This window comes from Panthera leo, chromosome B2, assembly GCF_018350215.1.
Source record: "Panthera leo isolate Ple1 chromosome B2, P.leo_Ple1_pat1.1, whole genome shotgun sequence".
In the NCBI taxonomy this organism is placed as follows: Eukaryota; Metazoa; Chordata; class Mammalia; order Carnivora; family Felidae; genus Panthera; species Panthera leo.
This window is the reverse complement of record NC_056683.1, coordinates 50,045,254-50,066,623: the sequence shown is the minus strand read 5'-3', so window position 1 is coordinate 50,066,623 and position 21,370 is coordinate 50,045,254. Positions and strand designations below refer to the sequence as shown.

The 21,370-nt window shown below is 42.6% G+C and overlaps 2 protein-coding genes across 2 annotated transcripts in view; both read left to right on the top strand.

Moving 5' to 3' along the window:
• The window catches only part of LOC122220025 (glutathione S-transferase A4-like), a 28,661-nt gene extending 14,278 nt beyond the window's left edge, over nucleotides 1–14,383 (top strand). The window contains exons 6-7 of the mRNA XM_042939047.1: nucleotides 12,665–12,721; nucleotides 14,374–14,383. Of these exons, the coding sequence (XP_042794981.1) occupies nucleotides 12,665–12,688 (24 nt within the window). The 3' untranslated portion in view covers nucleotides 12,689–12,721; nucleotides 14,374–14,383. The remainder of the gene's footprint in view (nucleotides 1–12,664; nucleotides 12,722–14,373) is intronic.
• A 779-nt stretch (nucleotides 14,384–15,162) lies between these two features.
• On the top strand, nucleotides 15,163–17,955 carry LOC122220026 (glutathione S-transferase A2-like). Its single transcript, XM_042939048.1, has 3 exons — nucleotides 15,163–15,298; nucleotides 16,699–16,830; nucleotides 17,680–17,955. Exons 1-3 carry the CDS (start codon nucleotides 15,164–15,166, stop codon nucleotides 17,803–17,805), a joined length of 393 nt encoding a protein of 130 aa, XP_042794982.1. The 5' UTR covers nucleotide 15,163; the 3' UTR covers nucleotides 17,806–17,955.
• Nucleotides 17,956–21,370: the final 3,415 nt, after the last annotated feature.

Here is a 21,370-nt window from a genome sequence, read left to right as displayed (position 1 = left end):
TGTCCAAGGAAGTGAGCCTCAGAGAGTCTATAGCAGCCAGCAACATTCAAGGCCCCACTTCTCTTCCATCACTAGGGAGTCGTAGCTTTGGACAGAAAAAGATGGGCAAGTGAAGACAGTCAGCTCAGTATACCTGTAGAAAGGGAGGTATAAGGCTTCAAAGGTCCTTGGTCTTCTCTTCCAAAATATTCTGGGATGAAGACCCTCTAACCATCTTTCTTTGCCCATTTCAAAACGTTAGCCCTCTGAAAGGTGAGAATTTCTTTCCTTGGTGACTATGAATCTGTCCTATTTCAGTTAAAGCCTATTTGCTTTGTTTGCTTAGACCTCAGCATACAAAGAATTAAAACCTGGGCAGTGACCCCATAATGACCCTTACTAACTGGATGTTGATCATTAATCCTCCCTTTGGACTCCAGCTTGGACTTTGCAGCATGGGATTGCTGCATGAGTTTCTCTAATAGGTCCAGAGGGCAAAAAGACACAGCCAGAGATGGTTGTTTCCATTAGCTTGTAAAATTGGGAGAAAGGGGTTTTTTTTTTGGTTTTTGGATTTTTTCATTTGGGGCAGGGGCATGTCAGAGGGTGTAGTTGTAGTTTTTAAGCAAAGAAGGAGGTTTATTAGCTCATACATCTGAAAGAACAAGTATGAATCCAGAGACTTTCAGACCATCAGGATTGCCCATATTTCGCTCTGTGTTGGTCTTAGGTTCTTCCGAGGTTCTGTGATTGGCTCATCCTCATCCCAGGTGGGCCCTGGGGCTGGCGATGCTGCAGCCACAGTGGAACCACAGGGAGGAGGCAAAGGAGGTTCCTTAAAGGAGTGGGCTGGTATTGCAAGGAGGAGAGGGGAGACATGCTGGGCAGACACACCCACAAAGGTTTACTATCTCTCCAGTCTACAGAGAGGGAAAGTGAGGTTCAGCAAGTCTGTTACCCCATACACAAGGCTCCCACTGTGTTGTGCTACCAGTAGGAATTACCTTCCAGCTTTAGAGATGGGAAAAATTAGACCCACAGAGAGGAGGCAAATTCATTTAAGATCACAAGCTGATGAGTGGCTGAACTGTAGCCCAGACCATGGATCCATGGTCTTTTAAATAGACTGGCAGGAGCCTGGTGTTCATTTTGCGAGATTGAGGAGAGGTAGGAGATAGTCTTTCCTGACTGCTTAAGGAACGGCAGATTTGGACACAGTGTTCCCATGCCTCGCCCTCAGTAGCCATTACAATGCTGAGTCAGTAAATTGTACTTTCTGGTTCTTGTTTTTTTCCCATGGCCCTTTCCATCCAGTATCTATTGGACCCTCCCCAAAACCTTGCAAGGATAAAGCTTCTTTCTTTCAGATTGTAACACTACTGGAACTTGATGATTTTTTTAATTTTTTTATTTTAGAGAGAGACAGTGGATGAGTGGGAGAGAGGGACAGAGGGAAGAGAGAGAATCTTAAGGAGCCTCCAACCTCATCATGGAGCCCAAAGTGAGGCTCGATCCCATGACCATGAGATCATGACCTGAGCTAAAATCAAGAGTCAGATGCTCAACCAACTGAGCCACCCAGGCAACCGATTCTTCCTTTCTTTCTTTCTTTCTTTCTTTCTTTCTTTCTTTCTTTCTTTCTTTCTTTGTTATTATTTTTGTAAAGCTTTTTATGGAAGTAAAGCAAACAGTGAAGGAGGCAAATCTTACATTTACAGCTCAATGTCCATTGTTTTTGTTCTTACAAATGTCACATTTCTGTATTTTAATAGGAAGCAGTGCTGAGGATACTGTATATGAAATGTTCAATGAGTTTTAGTTAGCGTATATAATCTTGCAAACATCACCTCACTCTAGTCATAGAATGCTCCTATTCCACAGTTTCTTTGTCCCAGTCAAAGGCTGCCCCCATTCCAGTGCCAGGCCATCCCTAATCTGCTTTCTGTCACAGCCCATTTGCTTCTCCAAGATAAAACTGGCATGAACCCCCAATGCCAAATGTAATAATCCTGGGTCATCTTCCTGTGGCTGTCTCTTCCTGCAGAAAGGTCCAGCAGACCTGCCCTTTTCAGTGAGAGGCTGTCCTACCCGAGTCAGTAGCTCCTTCTCTCAACAGTGAATGAAGTAAGGTAGTACAGACATCACTGGGCAAAGAGAGAATGTCAAGGTCCTGTGAGGAAACCTCAGACACTAAGTCAATTAAGGATGCTGAGGTGTAACCTCAAGGAAACAGGATTTAATGCAAAAGTGAGTTATAATTCACTTAGCAGTCTTATATAGCAGTGTGCATAGAACATGAATTCACACACTGTTCCAACACTTGAACATGACTATTCTGGGCCCCCTGGGCACAGAGCTTCCCAATCTATGTGTCCTGGATGGGTTGCAGGAAGCCAGGAATTAATCAGCTCAGTCCTTGGGGCTGCTGGAGCCATGTGGTGGTTTACCTCCAGGGCTTACAAATACCACCATTTCTTCTCTCTACTGGTTTGTGAAAGGTTGGGAAATTGCCCTGGGGAGTGCAGGTGGTGGATTCTGAGTTCATAGTGTCATGAGTCAAACCGGCTCTCAACATCAACCCACTTTCCTACCTTGGGTTATGCTTTCATCAGAGCTTCGTTTACAGACTTCTTTTCCCCCCTCTGGGTGTGGGTGTGTTGGCCAGTTATCAGGAACCTTCAGATCCTCCGGGCAATAATTTTCTTCTTGTAAAGTAACAGGTATCTCTGGTTTGTATATATGTCTCCTGTGTGTGTTTTATTGTGGTAAAATATGCATAACATAAAATTTACCATTTTAACCATTTTTAAGTATACATTTCAGTGGCACTAAGCACGTTTACATAGTTGTATAACCATCACCAATTATCCATATCTAAAATTTTTCATCATCCCGGGGAGCCTGGGTGGCACAGTTGGTTAAGCATCTGACTCTTGATCTCAGCTCAGGTCCTGATCTCACAGTTTATGAGTTTGAGCCTTGCATCGGGGTCTGCTCTGACGGTGCAGAACCTGCTTGGGATTCTGTCTCTCCTTCTCTGTGCCCCTCCCCTGCTTGTGCTTTCTTCTTTCTTTCTCTCTCTCTCTCAGAATGAATAAATAAACATAAAAATAATTAAAAAAAAAAGAAAATTTTCATCATGCCAAACTGAAACTGTATACCCATTAAATAATAAATTCCTATCCCCCCTCCCTCCCCGCCCCATCAGGCCAGCCCCTGTTAAACACTGTTCTATTTTCTGTCTCCATGAATTTGCCTACTCTAGGTACCTCAAATAAGTGGAGTCATACGATATTTGTCCTTTTGTGTTTGGTTTCAAGGTTCATCCATGTGTCGGAATTTCATTCTTTTAAAGGCTGTCGTGTGTATTTTTCATGAAAGGAAGTTTTCTCCTGTTGTATTACCTATGGAGGCACATTTACACGACTGTATTTTAGGACCTGAAGAGCTGATACACAGACCCTGGGCTCATGATCATATAAGACGCCGCCATCTTTGTCTGAGAAGCAGGCTGGGATCCTGTTCTTTCTGGCTTCTCTGGCCACAACACTCTTCCCCTCCACAACTAGTTCTCAGCTTTATGTAACCTCCCTCTGCACAATTTGTATGCTCTACCTCGTACTTAATTGTAAAAACTTTGTCCCTTCTAAGAGGAATTTCAGGTATCAGGAAACAGGTATGGATATATCAGGGATCAAAGGTCCTTCATAGTGAAACTACACAGCACAGAGATTGCTTTAGACAATTGTCATGAGTGAAAAGTAACATTTACTGGGCATTTTCTATGGACCAGGCTCTCTTCTATGTGCTTTACATTCATTATGTGATTTAATCCTTTAGACAACTTTTTAGGAGACATAGGATCATTTGAGATTGTACAGCGAGGAAACTGAGGCCCTGAGAAGCCAGAGAACCCAGGTTCCCAGAGACAGGACCAGGACTAGTGTGAAGAGCCAGGCCTGCCCATCCCAGGCCCAAGGTGCCTTCCTTTTCCAGGGTTGAGAGTAAATGATTATAAAATACAAGGCTTTAAAAAGATCCAGACCCTGGTTGGGGAGAGATTACTTCATCTTGTTTCCCTGCATGGCCTCTAATACCATCAAGGAATCCAGTCCTGCAGGGATACCCTTGCTCAGACAAGCCTTCTGGTGAGAGCATTCTAACAAGCCAGGTCCACCAGGCCAGTGACCCCAGAAGGGGCCAGAGAGGCAATTCTATTTTGTTTTTCTGGTAGTGATGCTACCTAACTATGGGCATCCTGGGTGGTGGGTGTATGTGGCCCCATTCTCCCTGGTGGCATCCCCCAAGACCTGCCTGGTAGACTGAGGTTGGCTTCTTGTCTAGATTTCTAACTACCTGAGACAGCAGCCATTCGAGGAGGCAATTGACTTTCCTCTCTCATCTCCACTTTTTATTTTCTCTCCTCAGTGCTTTTAAATTCTCTTCCCATAACCTCTGCTATTTATACTGATGCAGTCATCATAATGGCTACTGTCTTTGAGTGCCTTCCTTGTGTCTAGCTTCATGCAAGGCAGTTTTTATCTGTTACTTAATCTTCAAAAACACCTTATATTGTCAGTCTCACTAGCAGGGGAAGGGCAGGGGCGGGAAGAACCGCCATTGTTATTAGACTGTGCATACCAGGGAAACCAGTCCAGTGGAAAGGGGTGTGTGGAGAACTCTCAGGTTCTACTTAAAGACGGATCACCTCTTCACAGGCCTGTAATGCATACCTAGAAGTAGCTGCTATTTCCCCAAAGTCTGAAGGCCCCTGTTGTCTCTTTACAACTGCAAAAGAATTCAAGAATCTAGTTAATTTGATTGTTTTTCCTTTTGGGTCTTTGTGGCCAAATTAAAAACTATAATTTAGTTGTATTTCTTATTCCCAGAAGGCATCATAGAGAACAGCTTTATATAGTCATAAAGCATCTGGTCAAGTGTGAAAGAAGCAAACAAGAGTCAAGGTACTAGAAGAGATGCTGGAGTTAAATTGAATTGGATGATGCCTCCAGAGACAGGTCCCCTCGAATAGGCGGGCAGCCCCAGTCTCTTCTAGGGAATGGAATTGCAAAGTCTTTTTCTCATGTAAGATTATACCCTACCTGACCAATTTCCAAAATCAAATTTTCTGTTTAATCAGGACATCCACATCAACAAAAGCAAAAAGATTTGGAGAGTGTGTCCATCTGTAGACTCTAAAGATAGATATTTATTCTCACAAATGAAATGAATTCAACAAAAATTAAAAACCAGCTGCTTTCTGCCTCTTACTTTGACATGGATGTGTGTGTGTGTGTGTGTGTGTGTGTGTGTGTGTGTGTTTATATGTGTGTGAATCCAGTGACAGATTTAGGCACAATGCCTGCACATAGCAGCCCCTTGATGCATTGCAGTTTTTCTCCTTCTTTCCAAACGTAGAAAGGAGAAGTAGAGATTTTTCTGATAACCCCAAAGCCAATATCTGTTTTTGAGTTTGCCAAATATGAGGTGGGAGGCCTTGGAATCCAGAACAGAGTTACACTCTGTAGCATCATCATTGCTGATGTTGGGTGGGGAAACCTCTCTGCTCCCAGATGCTGGCTCAGTCCTGGTACAGCTGGCTTCTTACCAGCCTCTCTGGGTCTGGCCCCACAATTGGTGCCGCTCCCTATGTCAAAAACAACGAAACTTTGAAAAGTGAGATTGTGGGAAAGGAGTTCCTTTGATTTGGAAAGATTAGACCCTCCTCATCTTTTGACAAAAATAACCCCTCAAAACCCCAAGGCCAGCCCAACCACTGTAGAAACCTTTCCATTGATAGAAAAGAGATAAAACCTCCAAGGTCAACAGTTCTTGTAGGTCTTTTGCCAAAAGTAAACAATTAAGCCCACAGCTGGACTGTAACAGCAGCAGAAAATAACAGACATACTCTAGACTGTTGTGTCTGAAGCAGAGATTCCGGTGGCACTTCAGTGGCTGTTCCCCAGTGCCTGTGTCCCCCATCCTAGTGTGGAAGGCTCCATCTGTAGAGGGCACTTGTGTCTGAACTCCTCGTTCAGCTTACATGGTTTACACTTCCTACTTAAAGTATGGAACCAGACTAGCACTATAGATAGCACCTGGAAACATGTTAGAAATGCAGAGTCTTGGGCCCTACCCAAGACCCACTAAATGAGAATCTGGATTTTAACCAGATCCTGGGTGATCTGTGTGCCCACTGAAGTTTTTTTTTTAATGTTTTTTTTGAGAGACAGTGAGAGACAGAGTGCGAGCAGGGGAGGGGCAGAGAGAGAGGGAGGGAATCTGAAGCAGGCTGCAGGCTCTGAACTGTTAGCACAGAGCCTGATGCAGGGCTCGAATTCACGAGCTGTGAGATCATGACCTGAGCTGAAGTTGGATGCTTAACCAACTGAGCCACCCAGTTGGCGCCCCTGCTCACTAAAGTTTTTGACATGGCCTTGTACTAATACTTGTTTTTCCAAACAAACACAGTCTTGGCTCCACATGTAGAATGCTATCCTTCCCAGGTGTGAGAATGTTCTATTTCCTTTCATCCCCTACTTGCTGTCTATACCATGGGTCTAATCAAACATTTACTTAATAAGAACAACCTCAAGGCCTTGTCTCCAACTCAAACCAGATACAAAAGGCATTCAGAAATAGGGTTGCTAATTTACCAAATAAAAATACAAGATGTCTAGTTACATTTGTGTTGCAGATAAGCAATGAATAGTTTTTTGGTATAAGTATGTTCCAAATGTTACATATGTCCTGTATTTTATCTGGCAACACTATGCAGGAGTCAAAGTACTAGGCTGCTCTGATGGTTTCCCACCTCCTCCTCCGCCTGCTTTAGGTTTCAGACCCTCAATTGCTTCCAGTGGTGGTGGCTTTGGCTCATGTTTTCAAGCCCCAGATCATGGTTTGCTTCCTTCTTTCCACTCTGGGTGAGAGGCACATGGTGAAAATAGCATTGACTTTGGCATCAGAAAGACCTGGGGCTGGCTGTGCCACCCCATGACTAAGCAAGTTTTCTTTCTAAGCCTGTTTCCACAGAGAGAGTTTCTGGGACAGAATGCATCTGCTTGCCCAGCGTCCTTGGTTGGCTTTAGTTATCTCTTGATAACCAGAGCCTTGGCAGGCACGGCCCACCTGTCCTTGAGTCTCTACCCTTTTCCGGTATCAACTCCAGAGAATCAGATGTGAACAATTCCATGCAGACCTGGGCCATCCTCATGTGACATCCATTACTGGGCTGCCGTGAATTCAGCTCTGATTGTGGCAGTTCCCAGGTTGCAAATTTAGGATGAGATCCTTTACTCAAGTTGCTTACAAGCAAAGTGTGGTAATCATATGGTTGGTATGGGCAGCTGTGGCAACTTATTGTTTGAGAGGAAACAGTATTTAACCATCACCAATGGATGAGTTTTCATCATTTTTTTGTTTGTTTGTTTGTTTATTTAGTGCTAGTGGGGGAGGGGCAGAGAGAGAGGGAGGGAGACAGAGAATCCCAAGCAGGCTCTGCCCTGGCAGCCCAGAGCCAGACACCGGGCTCAAACTCACAAACTGTGAGATCATGACCTGAGCCAAAACCAAGAGTCAGACGCTTAACCAACTGAGCCACCTAGGCACCCCTCATTTTGGTGGTATAAATTGCATGTCTAACAAAAACATGTTTGGGGTATTATAAATTCCATGCATTCCACAAACACCTCGTACTTTTTCTCCCTTTGCATTTCCACTTTTGTTTGCTCCTTGAAGCACTACTGTTGACATCACTAGAGGTCAGCAGAAGTAAGAAGGCACATTCTGTTCAAATGATCTTTGCCTGTTGGTAGCTCAGTGAGAGGGGAAGTTGAATTTTTCTAAATGGCTGTATCCAAACAATAGTTATTTTTACTAGGTTTATTAAACAAGCTGTATGTATATCTGATATGGCTGAATAATCAAAAAGGTAAAGAAGTACCAATTTTATGAAGTGTGTTGCCTCTAAAGTTTAATAAGATTTTTTTTTTCAATGTTAATTTATTTATTTTCACAGAGAGACAGAGTGAGTCAGGGGAGGGGCAGAGAGAGAATGAGAAAGAATCCCAGGTAGGCTCCAGCTGTGAGCACAGAGTCTGACCAACTGTGAGATCATGGCCTGAGCCAAAATCAAGAGTCAGATACTTCACCGACTGAGCCACCCAGGTGCCCTGAAAGTTCACTTGGATTTTAAAGTCAAATTAGCAGCAAGCCCTAGCCCCAATCATTACTGTTGCACATGCAGTGTAGGGGTCTCATCGCAGTTAAGGAAACAATATTTCACAATAATAAGAAAGAGGAGGTGGGATTTAAAAGTTACATCTGCTATGAGCACTGGGTAATATATGGAATTATTGAATTCTGTTTGTATACCTGAGACTAATAAAAAACTGCATGTTAACTAAAATTAAAATTAAAAAAAGATAAAAATTAAAAAAAATTTTTTTAATTAAAATTAACAAAATTAAAATTATATCTGCTTGCTTTTCCTCATTTAAGGTTTTGGTTGTGGTTTTTGGCTTTCAGCTGGCTGTATTTTTGTCCACACAGATATTTGTCTCCGTAGGTTTGCATTGCTCATCATTACCAACACACTCCTTCTGTGCCAGTAGGCCACTTTTACCCTCTGTGTAATTCCAGGCATGTTCTAAGGAGGGACAGAGGCCCTCTTCACAGTGCTTCAGACCTGGTGTGCAGAGATCCGATGGTTAATCTTAACCTAAAGCCATCTGGGCTTTAACAGAGGCGCAACTTGATTGTTGATGAGTTTCAAATGGTTTGTGTTCAAAGTAGAAGGCTGTAGCAGAGGGAAGATGTATTGAAATAAACACTTGCTTCATTGAAATGAATTTGGAATTTTTGTTCCTGTTGTAATATGAGGAGACAAGTTGAATTTTAAACATAATGGGAAAAAGTGATCAAATGAGGCCATTGTTTGCTTTTGCCTTAGTATATGTCTCTAAAAATGTTGGATAAAAGTCTCCTTCATGGTAATTTGATGGCTTCCATGGTCATTTTTGTAGCTTTCCTTCTGTACTAAACTTCTACATTTCTGGAGATGACCAAACATTGAAATCAGAGATTCCAGTGACCACCTGTCAGATTCCAGGCGTGTTGAACATGATCCAAAACCTTCAGAACCTGACTGAACCAAATTTTCCTAAAGAATTTGTTTCTTGGGGCGCCTGGGTGGCGCAGTCGGTTGAGCGTCCGACTTCAGCCAGGTCACGATCTCGCGGTCCGTGAGTTCGAGCCCCGCGTCAGGCTCTGGGCTGAGTTCGAGCCCCGCGTCAGGCTCTGGGCTGATGGCTCGGAGCCTGGAGCCTGTTTCCGATTCTGTGTCTCCCTCTCTCTCTGCCCCTCCCCCGTTCGTGCTCTGTCTCTCTCTGTCCCAAAAATAAATAAAAAATAAAAAAAAAATAAAAAAAAAAAGAATTTGTTTCTTCCCTGTAGACTAAGTCTGGACTGTCCTAGACCCACACTGTATATACTGCACAGTCTTTCCATCTGCTGACTGGAGCTCTTTCCTGGAAGCACTTTTAGATTCGAAGAACGCACTCACCTAGTCCAAAGGAAACAGGGATCACCTGGTCCAGGCTCTCATCCATTTTATGGATGTGAAAACAAAGACCCAGAGAGATTAAGAGATTTGCTCTATTGAGAGCAACACCAAGTTACCAAGTGATAAAGAGGGAAGCTGATATCCCCAAGAGCTAATCTGTATACAGAGCCAATGTTTTTATGGCTGGTGGAGTCCTCTTTGTAAGGTTGCTCCACTGTGTGGGTTCATTGGCCAGCAGCATTTCCATCAGGGAGCTTCTTAGAATGCTATTGATTGATTGACTGACTGATTGCCAAAATACATATAACATAAACTTTACTATCTTACTGATTTCTGAGTGTACAGTTGAGTGGCATTAAGCATATTCACATTGTTGTGTAACCATCACCAGCTTTCATCTCCAGAACTCCTTTTAATCTTGCAAAACTGAACCTCTGTACCTGTGAAACAACTCTCCATTCTCCTCTCCCCCACCCTGAGCAACCAGTCTCTCTGAATTTGGCTACCCTAGGCATCTCATGTAAATGGAATCATACAGTACCTGCCTTTTTTGGTGTCTGGCTTCTTTCATTTAGCATAATGTCCTCAAGGTTCATCCATGCTGTAGCATGTGTCAGAATCTCCTTCTTTTTTGAGGCTAGACGATATTCTATTGGGTGTGCACAGAATATTTTCTTTGTCCATTCATCTCTGAGTGAACATTGGGTGCTTCCACCTGTTGGCTGTTGTGAATACTGTTCCTATAAACGTGGGTGTACAAGTAGTTCTTCAAGACCCTGCTTTCAATTCTTTTGAGTATATACCCAGAGGTGGAAAGGCTGGGTAGAAGTGCAAATTCCTGGACTCCATCTGAGCCAACTAAATGAGAATCTCGCCTCAAGGAGGCCCAGGATCTGTGCTTCTACAAGTTCTCCAGGTGATCCTTTTGTCTGTTTCTTTCTTTCTTTCTTTCTTTCTTTCTTTCTTTCTTTCTTTCTTTCTTTCTTTCTTTCTTTCCCCCCTCTCTCTCTTTCTTTCTTTCTTCCTTTCTTTCTTTCTTTCTTTCTTTCTTTCTTTCTTTCTTTCTTTCTTTCTTTCTTTCTTTCTTTAAATATAAAATGGAATGTAGTGATATAAATGGCTGCAGAGGCCCCTGGTGGCAACATCTGAGTTGGTCATGGCTCCCAGTGGCATAGCCCACACTGGGGCACACGCAATGTCCTGTCTGTCTCATGTGGTGAGACTGGCTTTTCTGAGATATTAAACTCATAACTAGAAGGACTCCTCAGTTCCTTCCCTCCAAAATGACATACCCCTTCCCAATCACAACCTAATCATTGCCAATGACAACCCCATCACCAAGGGGGTGGAGGTCAATTGAACCGACAAGAATAAGCTGTTACGTGCTGCAGCCCATGCTGTTGTCTTGATGGGTCTAATCTAAATTTCCAAATGGCCATGATCATGCTCCTCTGCATTCCTGGCCACACTCAGAAATCTTACCTTCTCCATAGTATGTACCAGACAGCGCCATTCAGGTTTCAAAGTTCTATAATGTTATGGAATGAAATAACAAGAACTCGTTTACTGTTTCTGCTTTCCAGTCCAAAGAGAAATTTATAGAAACTCCAAGAAGACTTGGGTAACTTAAAGAATGGTAAGACCAGGTATCTAATTCCTCGGATGAGGGGATCAGGTAGAAGTCATAAGTTAGGGTTTGAACACCTACTTGTGAGTGTGGTGGAGCTGGGGGTGGTGGAATGGAAGATGAGTGGCTCCAAGGTAAGGGGCGGGGCTCCTTGGGCAGATCTTCCACCTCACTCAAGGCTGGGTGGGCTTGAACTCTGAGTGTTTGCTAAAGGAACTATCCCCCCCCCCACCCCCCCCACCATATCCTGTGAATGCCCTCCCCTTGCACTCTCAGCTTTTCTGCCCCCAAGTGAGCTGAGTTCAGGATCCCACATAGCCTGCCCACGCAAAGACTCTCAAACACATGCAGTAGAATGAAAAGAGTAGAAATAGGCCAGCAGTTATGTGAGTTCTTTTCTCTGGTGGGTTATTGCAAGCTAATATCCAATCAAATAATGCAGATTTTGAAGAGCAGGGAAAGGAACCCCTCCATAGAACTCTCTTTCAAAACTCATTTAAGTGCCATGAACACCATGAGCCTTGTTTATGAGCTCCAAGCCTGTCATTCAAAAGGCCAATACTCAAGAGGTGGGTTTTGATTGGAAAGGAATATGAGCTTTATTCAGGAGGCTGGACACATGGGGAGAAGCAGACTCTTGTCCAAAAGCCGACTCCAAGGCTTCCAAAGGAATTTTTCAGGGGGGTCAGGGTAGTTAATCAGTAAAGGGAATGCAGCGGTCTGCAACATTTCTCAATTACGCACAGACTTGATGCCAGCTGCAAATGTCATCTCACTGCTCAGAGTTGTGTGAGCGGGTCTAGTTCCTATTTCATAATACGCAGGAGTGCTCTTCTTTCTGCAGAGGAGGGTAAGGTCTACAGATACACAAAGGGAGGTTAGTAAAATCATTTGTATGACCTAAAAAAGAAAAATATTTTGCTGAAAAAAAAAATTGCTGTGTTAATCAGAAAGCCAAGGCATCTTCAAACAAACCCACTGGCTTCTGCAGCCTGGGAAAGGTCTGATCCCTCACTCCTCAAGGCCCGTGGCCAGTCTGTCACAGATCCAGGGACTTAGGTCAGCAAGGAAGGAGTGTATTCACGCGAAGCAAGTTAACCTTTAGGACGGGCTGGAGTGCTGTTGCAGACTTAACTTGGGAACTTCCCATCTGAAATGACATCTGGTTGGCAGCCTTGTAGCCCTCTTCCAACATCTTCCTAAAGTCTCCATGAAGATAAATTGTCACAAAATTGTGTGGGACTTCTCATGGACCTGGATGAGAAATCAAAAGATAAATGAAATAATAGGGTAAAGAGTAAAAGACTGAGAGGAAAAACAAGGACTCTAGGAACCTAAAAATAAAATGCCATTCTGTTAAAGTGTTAGCAGGTCATTTTAGTGTCATTTTTAAAAAAATCTCTAGTCATTTCCACAAACTTTTTTTTTTCATCCAAAAAGAGTATAATCCATAAAACATTTAACTCTGCTTTTTTTTTTCTTTTTTTCAAAAGATGGAAGTCTGTAAGTTCCAGTAAGTGCCAATGGTCGAAATTGATGGAATGAAGATGGTACAGCCCAGAGCTATTCTCTTTTTTTTTTTAATTTTTTTTTTTAACATTTATTTATTTTTGAGACAGACAGAGCATGAACAGGGGAGGGGCAGAGAGAGAGGGAGACACAGAATCTGAAACAGGCTCCAGGCTCTGAGCCGTCAGCACAGAGCCCGACACGGGGCTTGAACTCACAGACCATGAGATCGTGACCTGAGCCGAAGTCGGCCGCTTAACCGACCGAGCCACCCAGGCGCCCCAGAGACCAGAGCTATTCTCAACGACATTGCCACCAAATATGACCTCTGAGGGAAAGACATAAAAGAGAGAGCCCTGTTTGGTACATTTTCTGGGTTTTCAGCAACAGTTAAGAGGAACAATCTAGTTCCTTCCCTGAATGAACAAGACTGTGCTCACAGGTTTTATGGCCAACAGCAGTAGAGGCCTTGGTGGTATAACTGAGGTCTAGCACAGGAGAGACCTACCAGGGAGAGGAAATAGTAAACCTGGCGTGGGCTCAAGTGAGTGTGGTTATATAAGGGGTTGTGTCTACAGGTACAGCAGAATGACAGAGGTTTCCAAAACTGATGAACTATGAAACCAAGAGGATGGTGCAACATGACTCATGTACTCAGGCCTTAGGAGCTGAAGATAGCCAACAACTAGAGACAAGGGACAAGTGTCTGAGTGTCTAGAGAATCAGGCTCGAGAAAGGAAGGATCCAAAGGAGGATCCTTTGGATTCTCAAGTTTCAGAAATTACAAATTAAGAAATTACAAGTTTCAGAAACTACAGAAATTATAATGACTAGGACCCTAACTTATCAGCCAGTTACATGAACTGGCCATTTGACAAAAGTTAGCAGAGGCTGGTCCTCAAGGTGCCACGGTTACTTTGAACACTTTGATACAGGACTGAAGCAGCCAGATTTAGTCAATATGCTGTCTGGGCAATCTCCTGCCTGTTGTGATGGGACCACATGATTGAAATTTAAATCTTGTAAAGGACTCTCAGCAAGTACACAAAAATTACACATAGTTGTCATATTTCAGCAATTCTGCTGCATATGCACCCAGGGGAATTTAAAAACATATTCACACAAGAACTTGTTCACAAACATTTATAGCAGCACTGTTCTTAGTAGTCACAAAGGTGAAATAAATAAAATGTCCATCAGCGATGGATGGATGAGCAAAAGGTGGAATATCCATACAATGGAATATTATTTAACCACGAAGAAAATAAATTACTGATGCCTGCTGCAACAAGGATAAGCTTTGAAAACATACCATATGAAAGAAACCAGACACAAAAGACCACATATTGCATGATTTCAATTGTATTAAATGTCCAGATGTTTAAATCAACAGAAACAGAAAGTAGTTGAGTGGTTGCCTGGGGCTGGAGGGATGAGATTATGGCGCGTGGCTGTCACGGGCACAGAATTGTTTTGGGGGTGATAAAAATGTTCTGGAATTAGAATGTGTTGATGGTTTCATAATGTACTAAAAACTACAAAAATACATTGTAAAGGGTGACAATTATGTGAATATATTTCAGCAGAACCGGTATTTTTATAAGTAAGATAGAAAAGCCAGTTTGAAACAAAAGAAAAAGAGATCCCTTATAATATGCACTGGTTGAAACTATTAAGAATTTCACCATTTCAGGGGATATTTTAGGTGAAGACTTGAGAAATGCGAACAAGGCCAGAGTTGGGCAACTGCATATGGACGGAGTGTGGAACCATGTGCTGTGGGAAATAATTGGAAAACCTGCTGACGTTGGGCACATAAACAGGTCTGTGTGGTGTAACAGGATGAGAGAGGAAGGGAACATGACTGAGATGGCTGTTCCAGGGACTCTCTCTGGAGATCACTTAGGGGGCAGGTCATAGCCACATAGAGTCACACTCCATTTGTGCACAGAATAAGCCATGGCAGAGGTGATAGACCCTAGGTATGGTCCTAATGGGTATTTGCAGGATTTCACTGATTTGTCTGTGACTCTGTCCCTCTATTTGGTCATGAGTGTAATGACAATTTTAGACATGTATATGTACCTTGATGGCTTATTCCAGGATGAAATGGTCAAATCAAGTAAAAATCAGAGCTGAATGACTGGCATATAAAAATGAATCCAGGGGTGCCTGGGTGGCTCAGTCAGTTAAGCATCTGACTTCAGCTCAGGTCATGATCTCGCAGTCATGATCAAGCCCCACATTGGGCTCTCTGCTGTCATCACAGAGCCTGCTTCAGATCCTTTCTCCCACCTCTCTCTGCCCCTCTTCCACTTGTTCTCTCTCTCTCTCTCTCCCAAAAATAAATAAACATTAAAATTGAATCCAGTGGAGCTGATATACATTGCTACCTCCTGATGCCCGTTCTTATATGTTTTTCAACTCTAAAAACAAGGCAGAAGGCATTTGACAATTCAGTCATTTTGTCTTTCAGGACAGATATGTACATAGAAGGTATGGCAGGTTTGAATGAAATGATCCTCGTTTTGCCTCTGTGTCCACCTGATCAGAAAGAGGCCAAGATTGCCCAGATCAAAGAGAAAGTAACAGATCGTTATCTCCCCGTGTTTGAAAAAGTAAGTGGACAGTCATTGAGCACTTTGGGTGCTGGACATAGAGGACAAAGAAAGACAGTGGCTGGCATTCCTTGAACCTTTACGTTCACTTCCAATGAGCCTTCCTGAATACTAACGCAGCACCCTGACTCTCAAGGCATTTCATAAAAGCTGACTGTGAGGAAGAATTGCACCAGTGATACCCAAGTTTTAATTTTCCAACAAGACTTCAACTTACCAGGAGCCAATTGAGAATTCTCTATTTGGCAGACTTTCACGGTCATAGTTAGAGCCTGGGCTGCTGAAGGCTCTGAGAGCCACACTGGACATTGGAGTAGGTCCTGCAGACAGAGCACCACATAGGGGCTTGGATCCAAGAGGACCACAGTGAGAGCAATGCAACAGGAGATACTGTGGCAACATACGTAGGGAGATAGGGAGACATGAGACCAGCTGCCCTTCGGGAGAAAGTGGCAGTGTCTTAGGGGTGGACAGATGAGGTGTATCTAGTCAGAGATGGGGGCAGTGTGATGAAGAGGAAGATACAGATGGAGAGATGTTAGGGAGAAAAGAATTGACCTACTCGAAGGCATGGCTCTCACACTTCAGAGGACAGCCATGCAAACTAAGGAAATAAGGTTCCATCATTATAGACAGTGCTTATCTCAGTTAATGTTTCTCCTTGGACGTAAGAGGAGAATGTTTCAAGATCCAAACTACCTGAAATCATGCTAAGTGGAAACTATGGGCTGGGGCACCCGGGTGACTCAGTTGGTTAAGCATCCCACTCTTGATTTCAGCCCAGGTCCTGATCTCACAGTTGGTGAGACTGAGCCCTGTGCTGACAGCCCAGGGCCTGCTTGGGATTCTCTCTCTCCCTCTCTTTCTGTCCCTGCCCCCACTCGCTTTGAAATCAAAGCGCCCTATGGTAAGTTAAATGAAAAACATATGTTAACATATGGCATTTAAAGTGGTCTTATATTCTTTGCATAACAATTATCCATGTTTCTATATGTGTACATAGTGTGAAAGGGTATTTACCCAAAGTGCCTTAAGCTGGTGATGCCGTGGGGTTTTCTCTTCACGTTATCATTTGCATATTATTGGGATGTTTTAATAAATTTTGTGAATTTCCCCAACATTTTATTAGGAAAAGTTGCATACATCAGAATAGTTGAAAGGGATACACAGGAGCACACGTTTCAGGGAAACGGTAGCTGGGGCTTCAGCTGAGGAGCAGGGAAAGAACAGCAGAGACCTGCTGTCACACTGAGTCAGAGCGCAGCAAAGAGGGTCTGCAGCCAACACCCCCTCAGTGAGGCAGCAGAGGTGGGGAGGTTGGGTTGGAGAGTGCGGGGAGGGGCAGAGGGACCCAGCCTGACCATGCCTGTGCTCATGATGTAATTCCTCAAACCTGCCAGGTGTTAAAGAGCCACGGACAAGACTACCTTGTTGGCAACAGGCTGAGCAGGGCTGACATTCACCTGGTTGAACTTCTGTACTATGTGGAAGAGCTTGACCCCAGCCTTATGGCCAACTTCCCTCTGCTGAAGGTAATCTCTCTCACAGCCTTCAGGAGGGAAGGCTCGCATCTCCCCCTCCAGAATCTAACATTTACATTCGGGTCCCATCGTTGCCCAGGACTTGGCTGTCCCCACGTGTCCAGCATTGATTACCTCCTGGGTGCTGGTCGAGGCATGCAGAGAATCCTGTCATGCCCAGAACATTTGAGGTGGATGCTTCCCCAAGAAGAACACTTTGTCTTTACCATGAGAAGGACCCAGGGCTCGGCATCAGTCTCCCCATCCCCATTGCTTTGTGGCATTTGTCCTTGGTTTCTCTGGGATTTCCCTTATCCACCTGTGTCCTTCTCTTTCCTTCCTGTGCCTGTCTGAGGAGGTTTCCTGCCTTCTGATTTCTTCCCTCTGCGCCTGCTCCTAAGGGCAGACATCATGTTTCCCTAGGCAGAGTCTCCCTCTCTCAGTGGGATGCCTGGTTTTGGCCAGTCTCATGGTTCAGCTTTCTATATTTTCTGTCTCTCGTCCAGGGCAATTTTCCTACATTTTCATTGTCTGTTTGGAGACTTGATGTGTGTGGATTCTGACAGACACAATCCTCTTCCCTGTATTGCACAAAAGCAATGAAGCTACAGGATTTCGTGTAGGGAAGAAGAAACTGAATAGAAACTGAATAGAGCCTGAAAGAAAGACATCTTTGGGGAAAATGGGATCGAGCTGTCTTTTTTTCCTCCCATCTTCCTGTCTCACTGGCTGTGTATTTCCCAGCCTCACTGGTGCTGATGGAGGGCACTCAGCTGGTCCTTGTCTAGGAGGGTCTCTGGCTTGTGCCAGGGATGGGGCTGGCCCTGGCTCTGTCTGAGGCTGTGCCCTTGTGTATTGCAGGCCCTGAAGACCAGAATCAGCAATCTCCCTCCCGTGAAGAAGTTTCTGCAGCCTGGCAGCCAGAGGAAGCCTCCTATCAGTGAGGAAGATTTAGAAAAAGCAAGGAAGGTTTTCAGGATTAAATGAAGCGGGCATGGATGGCCAGCACTTGCGTCTGGGGCTTCCAACAATGACGTGCGTTACCTGATGTGGATCCTGATGATTGTGAGGCTAGTAAAGTTTTCAAAAGTATATAATTTCATCTACTATGAAGATTTGCAAAGCAATTTATTTTGTTTTTACCAAATATCAAATCATGATCAGCCCCTAGGACATCTCTTGGACTTAAAAATAAATAAAGGGAGAAAAAAATTTAATGGATTCTTTGATGTATTAAAAAATTGTCATAACAGCTATCATATACCTTGTCAAAAAGATTGAAGTAGAAAGTTTCATGTGACCTATATTTAGTAACACAAAAAATGCTCTTGTTTTTCCTTTGTATTTGCTGTATTTCTTTAAAAAAATTTTTTTTAGTGTTCATTTATTTTTGAGAGAGAGACAGAATGCCAGCAGAGTAGGGGCAGAGAGAGGGAGACACAAAATCCAAAGCAGGCTCCAGGATCTGAGTTGTCAGCACAGACCCCAATGTGGGACTGGAACCCATGGACTGCAGACCATGAGATCATGACCAGAACCGAAGTTAGATGCTTAACTGACTGAACCACCCAGGCACCCAAAACTGTTTACATTTTAGAGATAATGTACTAAATGTTTGATAGATGGAGTGATACACTGTCTAGGGTTTTCTTCACAATACTCCCATGATATTGGGGGGCAGTAGATGGGAGTATACAGTGGTTTTTTATGGTTGCTCTAAGAAAGTACTACAGAGGGAAGGCTTAAAACAACAGAACTCACACTTTGGGAGGCCAGAAGTCTAGAGTCAAGATGGTGGCTGGGCTGCTCTTCCTCCAGCGGCTCCTGGGGAGAATCCTTCCCTGCCTCTTCCAGCTTCTGGTGGCTTTTTGCACTCCTTGCCTTTCTTGACTCATGGCCACATCGTCTGCATCTCTGCCTCCATCTTTGTACCACCTCACCTTGTGTGTGTCTGTATTTTTTCTTATGTTATAAGGACATGTGTTATTGGATTTAGGATCCACTTAGATCATCCATGATGATCTCATCTCAAGTTCCTTAACTTAATGACATCCGCAAAGACCTCTTCTCCAAATAAGATCACATTCACAGGTTCCAGAGATTTGGACACGGACGTATCTTTTTAGGAGGCCGGTATACCACCCATTACAGGGTGTTGATGAAAAAAGATTGTTGGCAGTTGCTGAAGCAGGGGGATGAGTACATCGGGATTTATTACTCTGTTCTCTCTACTTTTGCATTTGCTAGAAATTTTCCATTTAATTATTTTAAAACAGCATATTATTTATTGAGCTCTACATGCCAATATGTGTCCGATGCTGTGCCAGGCAATGGGGCCTTGACTGAAAACAAGATGAAGACTCTTTTCCAAGAGTTCGTAGTCCATGGAGGAAACTGATAGTAAACATATAATGTCAAAATACTGTTAGAAAGAACATAATTGGATAAATACAGTAGCTTTAGGTAGAGTATTCCAAACTGAACAAATAGTAAGTGCAAAGGCCCAGAGGCTAGGAAGGCTGGTTGGAGTGTGACAGTGAGAAAAAAGCATACGAACTGGATTTCTAGATTTAGCAGAAAAAATTCAGGATACCAGTTAAATGTGAGTTTCAAGTAAACAATAATTCTTTAGTGTTAAGTATGTTCCAAACAACATTAAGGGCATACTTATACTAAATGAGTATTTATTTTTTGAAAGCTTTTATTTTTGTAATTAAAAATTTTTTTAATTCTAGCATCATTAACATACTGATATTAGGTTCAGGTGTACAGTACAGTGATTCAAAGATTTTATATATTACTCAGTGCTCATCACACTACTCATACTCTTAATCCCCCACTGACCTCCCCTCTGATCACCATCTGTGTGTTCTCTATAGTTAAGAGTCTGGTTTTTTTTGTTTTTTTGTTTCTCTTTTTACTTTTGTTTCTTATATTCCACAGATGAGTGAAATCATATGGTATTTGTCTTTCTCTGACTGACTTATTTCACTCAGCTTTATACTCTCTAGGTCAATTTGTGTTGTTGCAAATGACAAAATTTCATTCTTTTTATGATTGAGTAATATTTTTTTGTGTATATACACAGAACATCTTTGCTTTAATTATTTATTTTATTTTAGAGAGCCACACTCAGTGTGAAGCCTGATGCAGGGCTTGATCGCACAACCCTGGGATCATGACCAGAGTCCAAATCAAGAGTTGGACCCTCAATCAACTGAGACACACAGGCACCCCACACCACATCTTCTTTATCCATTTATCTGTCCAGGTACACTTGCGTTGCTTCCTATCTTGGCTATTCTAAATAATGCTGCAATAAACATTGGAGTGCATATATATATATATATATATATATATATATATATATATATTTTTTTTTTTTTTTTTTTTTTTTTTTTTTTTTTTTTTTTTTTTTTTTGCATTGCTGTCATGTTCCTTGAGTAAATACCCAGCAGTGGAATTTCTGGCTCATACTGTAATTATAATTTTAATTTTTGAGGAAACTCTATAGTGTTTTTCACAGGGGCAGCACTATTTTGCATTCCCACCAACCACAAGGCTTCCTTTTTCTCCACATTCTCACCAACACTCATTGTTTCTTGTGTTTTTGATTTTAGCGATTCTCACAGGAGTGAGATGATATCTCATAGTGGTTTTGATTTGTATTTCCCTGACGATGAGTGACATTGAGCAGGTTTTCATGTGTCTCTTGACCATCTGGATGTCTTCTTTGGAGAAATGTCTGTTGATATCTTCTGCCCATTTTTAAATTATATTATTTGTTTTCTGGGTGTTGAGTTGTATAAATAAGTTCTTTAGATATTTTGGATATTAACCCCTCAGCAGGTATATCATTTGCAAATATCTTCTCCCATTCAGGAAGTTGCTTTTTTGTTTTGTTGATTGTTTCTGTTCTGTGCAAAACTTTTTATTTTGATTCAGTCCCAACAGTTTATTTTTGCTTTTGTGCCCTTGCCTTATGAGACATATTTAGAAAAATGTTGCTAAGGCTGATGTCAGAGAAACTACTGCCTGTGTTCTCTTCTAGGATTTTCCTGGTTCACGTCTCACATTTAGATCTTTAATCGATTGTGAGTTAATTTTTCTGTAATGGTGTTGGAAAGTAGTCCAATTTCATTCTTTTGCATGTAGCTGTCCAGTTTTCCCAGCACCATTTGTTGAAGAGACTCTTTTTCCTATTGTATATTCTTGCCTCCTTTTTTGAAAATTAACTGACCATATAATGATGAGTTTGTTTCTGGGGCTCTCTATTCTGCTCCATGGATCTATATGTCTATTTTTGTGCCAGTACCAAAAGATAATGTATTATGTATCTGAAATTCACATTCAATTGGGTGCCCTGTATTTTATTTAAAACCCAATATAAAAGGCATTCCCGAGATCTGCTAGCCTCGTGGTAGAGGTTTTTCATCTGTCTTGGTCCTAGTATGCAATTCATGAAAACCTCACTGTAAATTTCTTCCCAAAGCCATACTTCACTGACTGGCAGAGAGAGTCCAATCAGTCAGAAATTGTTTAATCTTTGAAT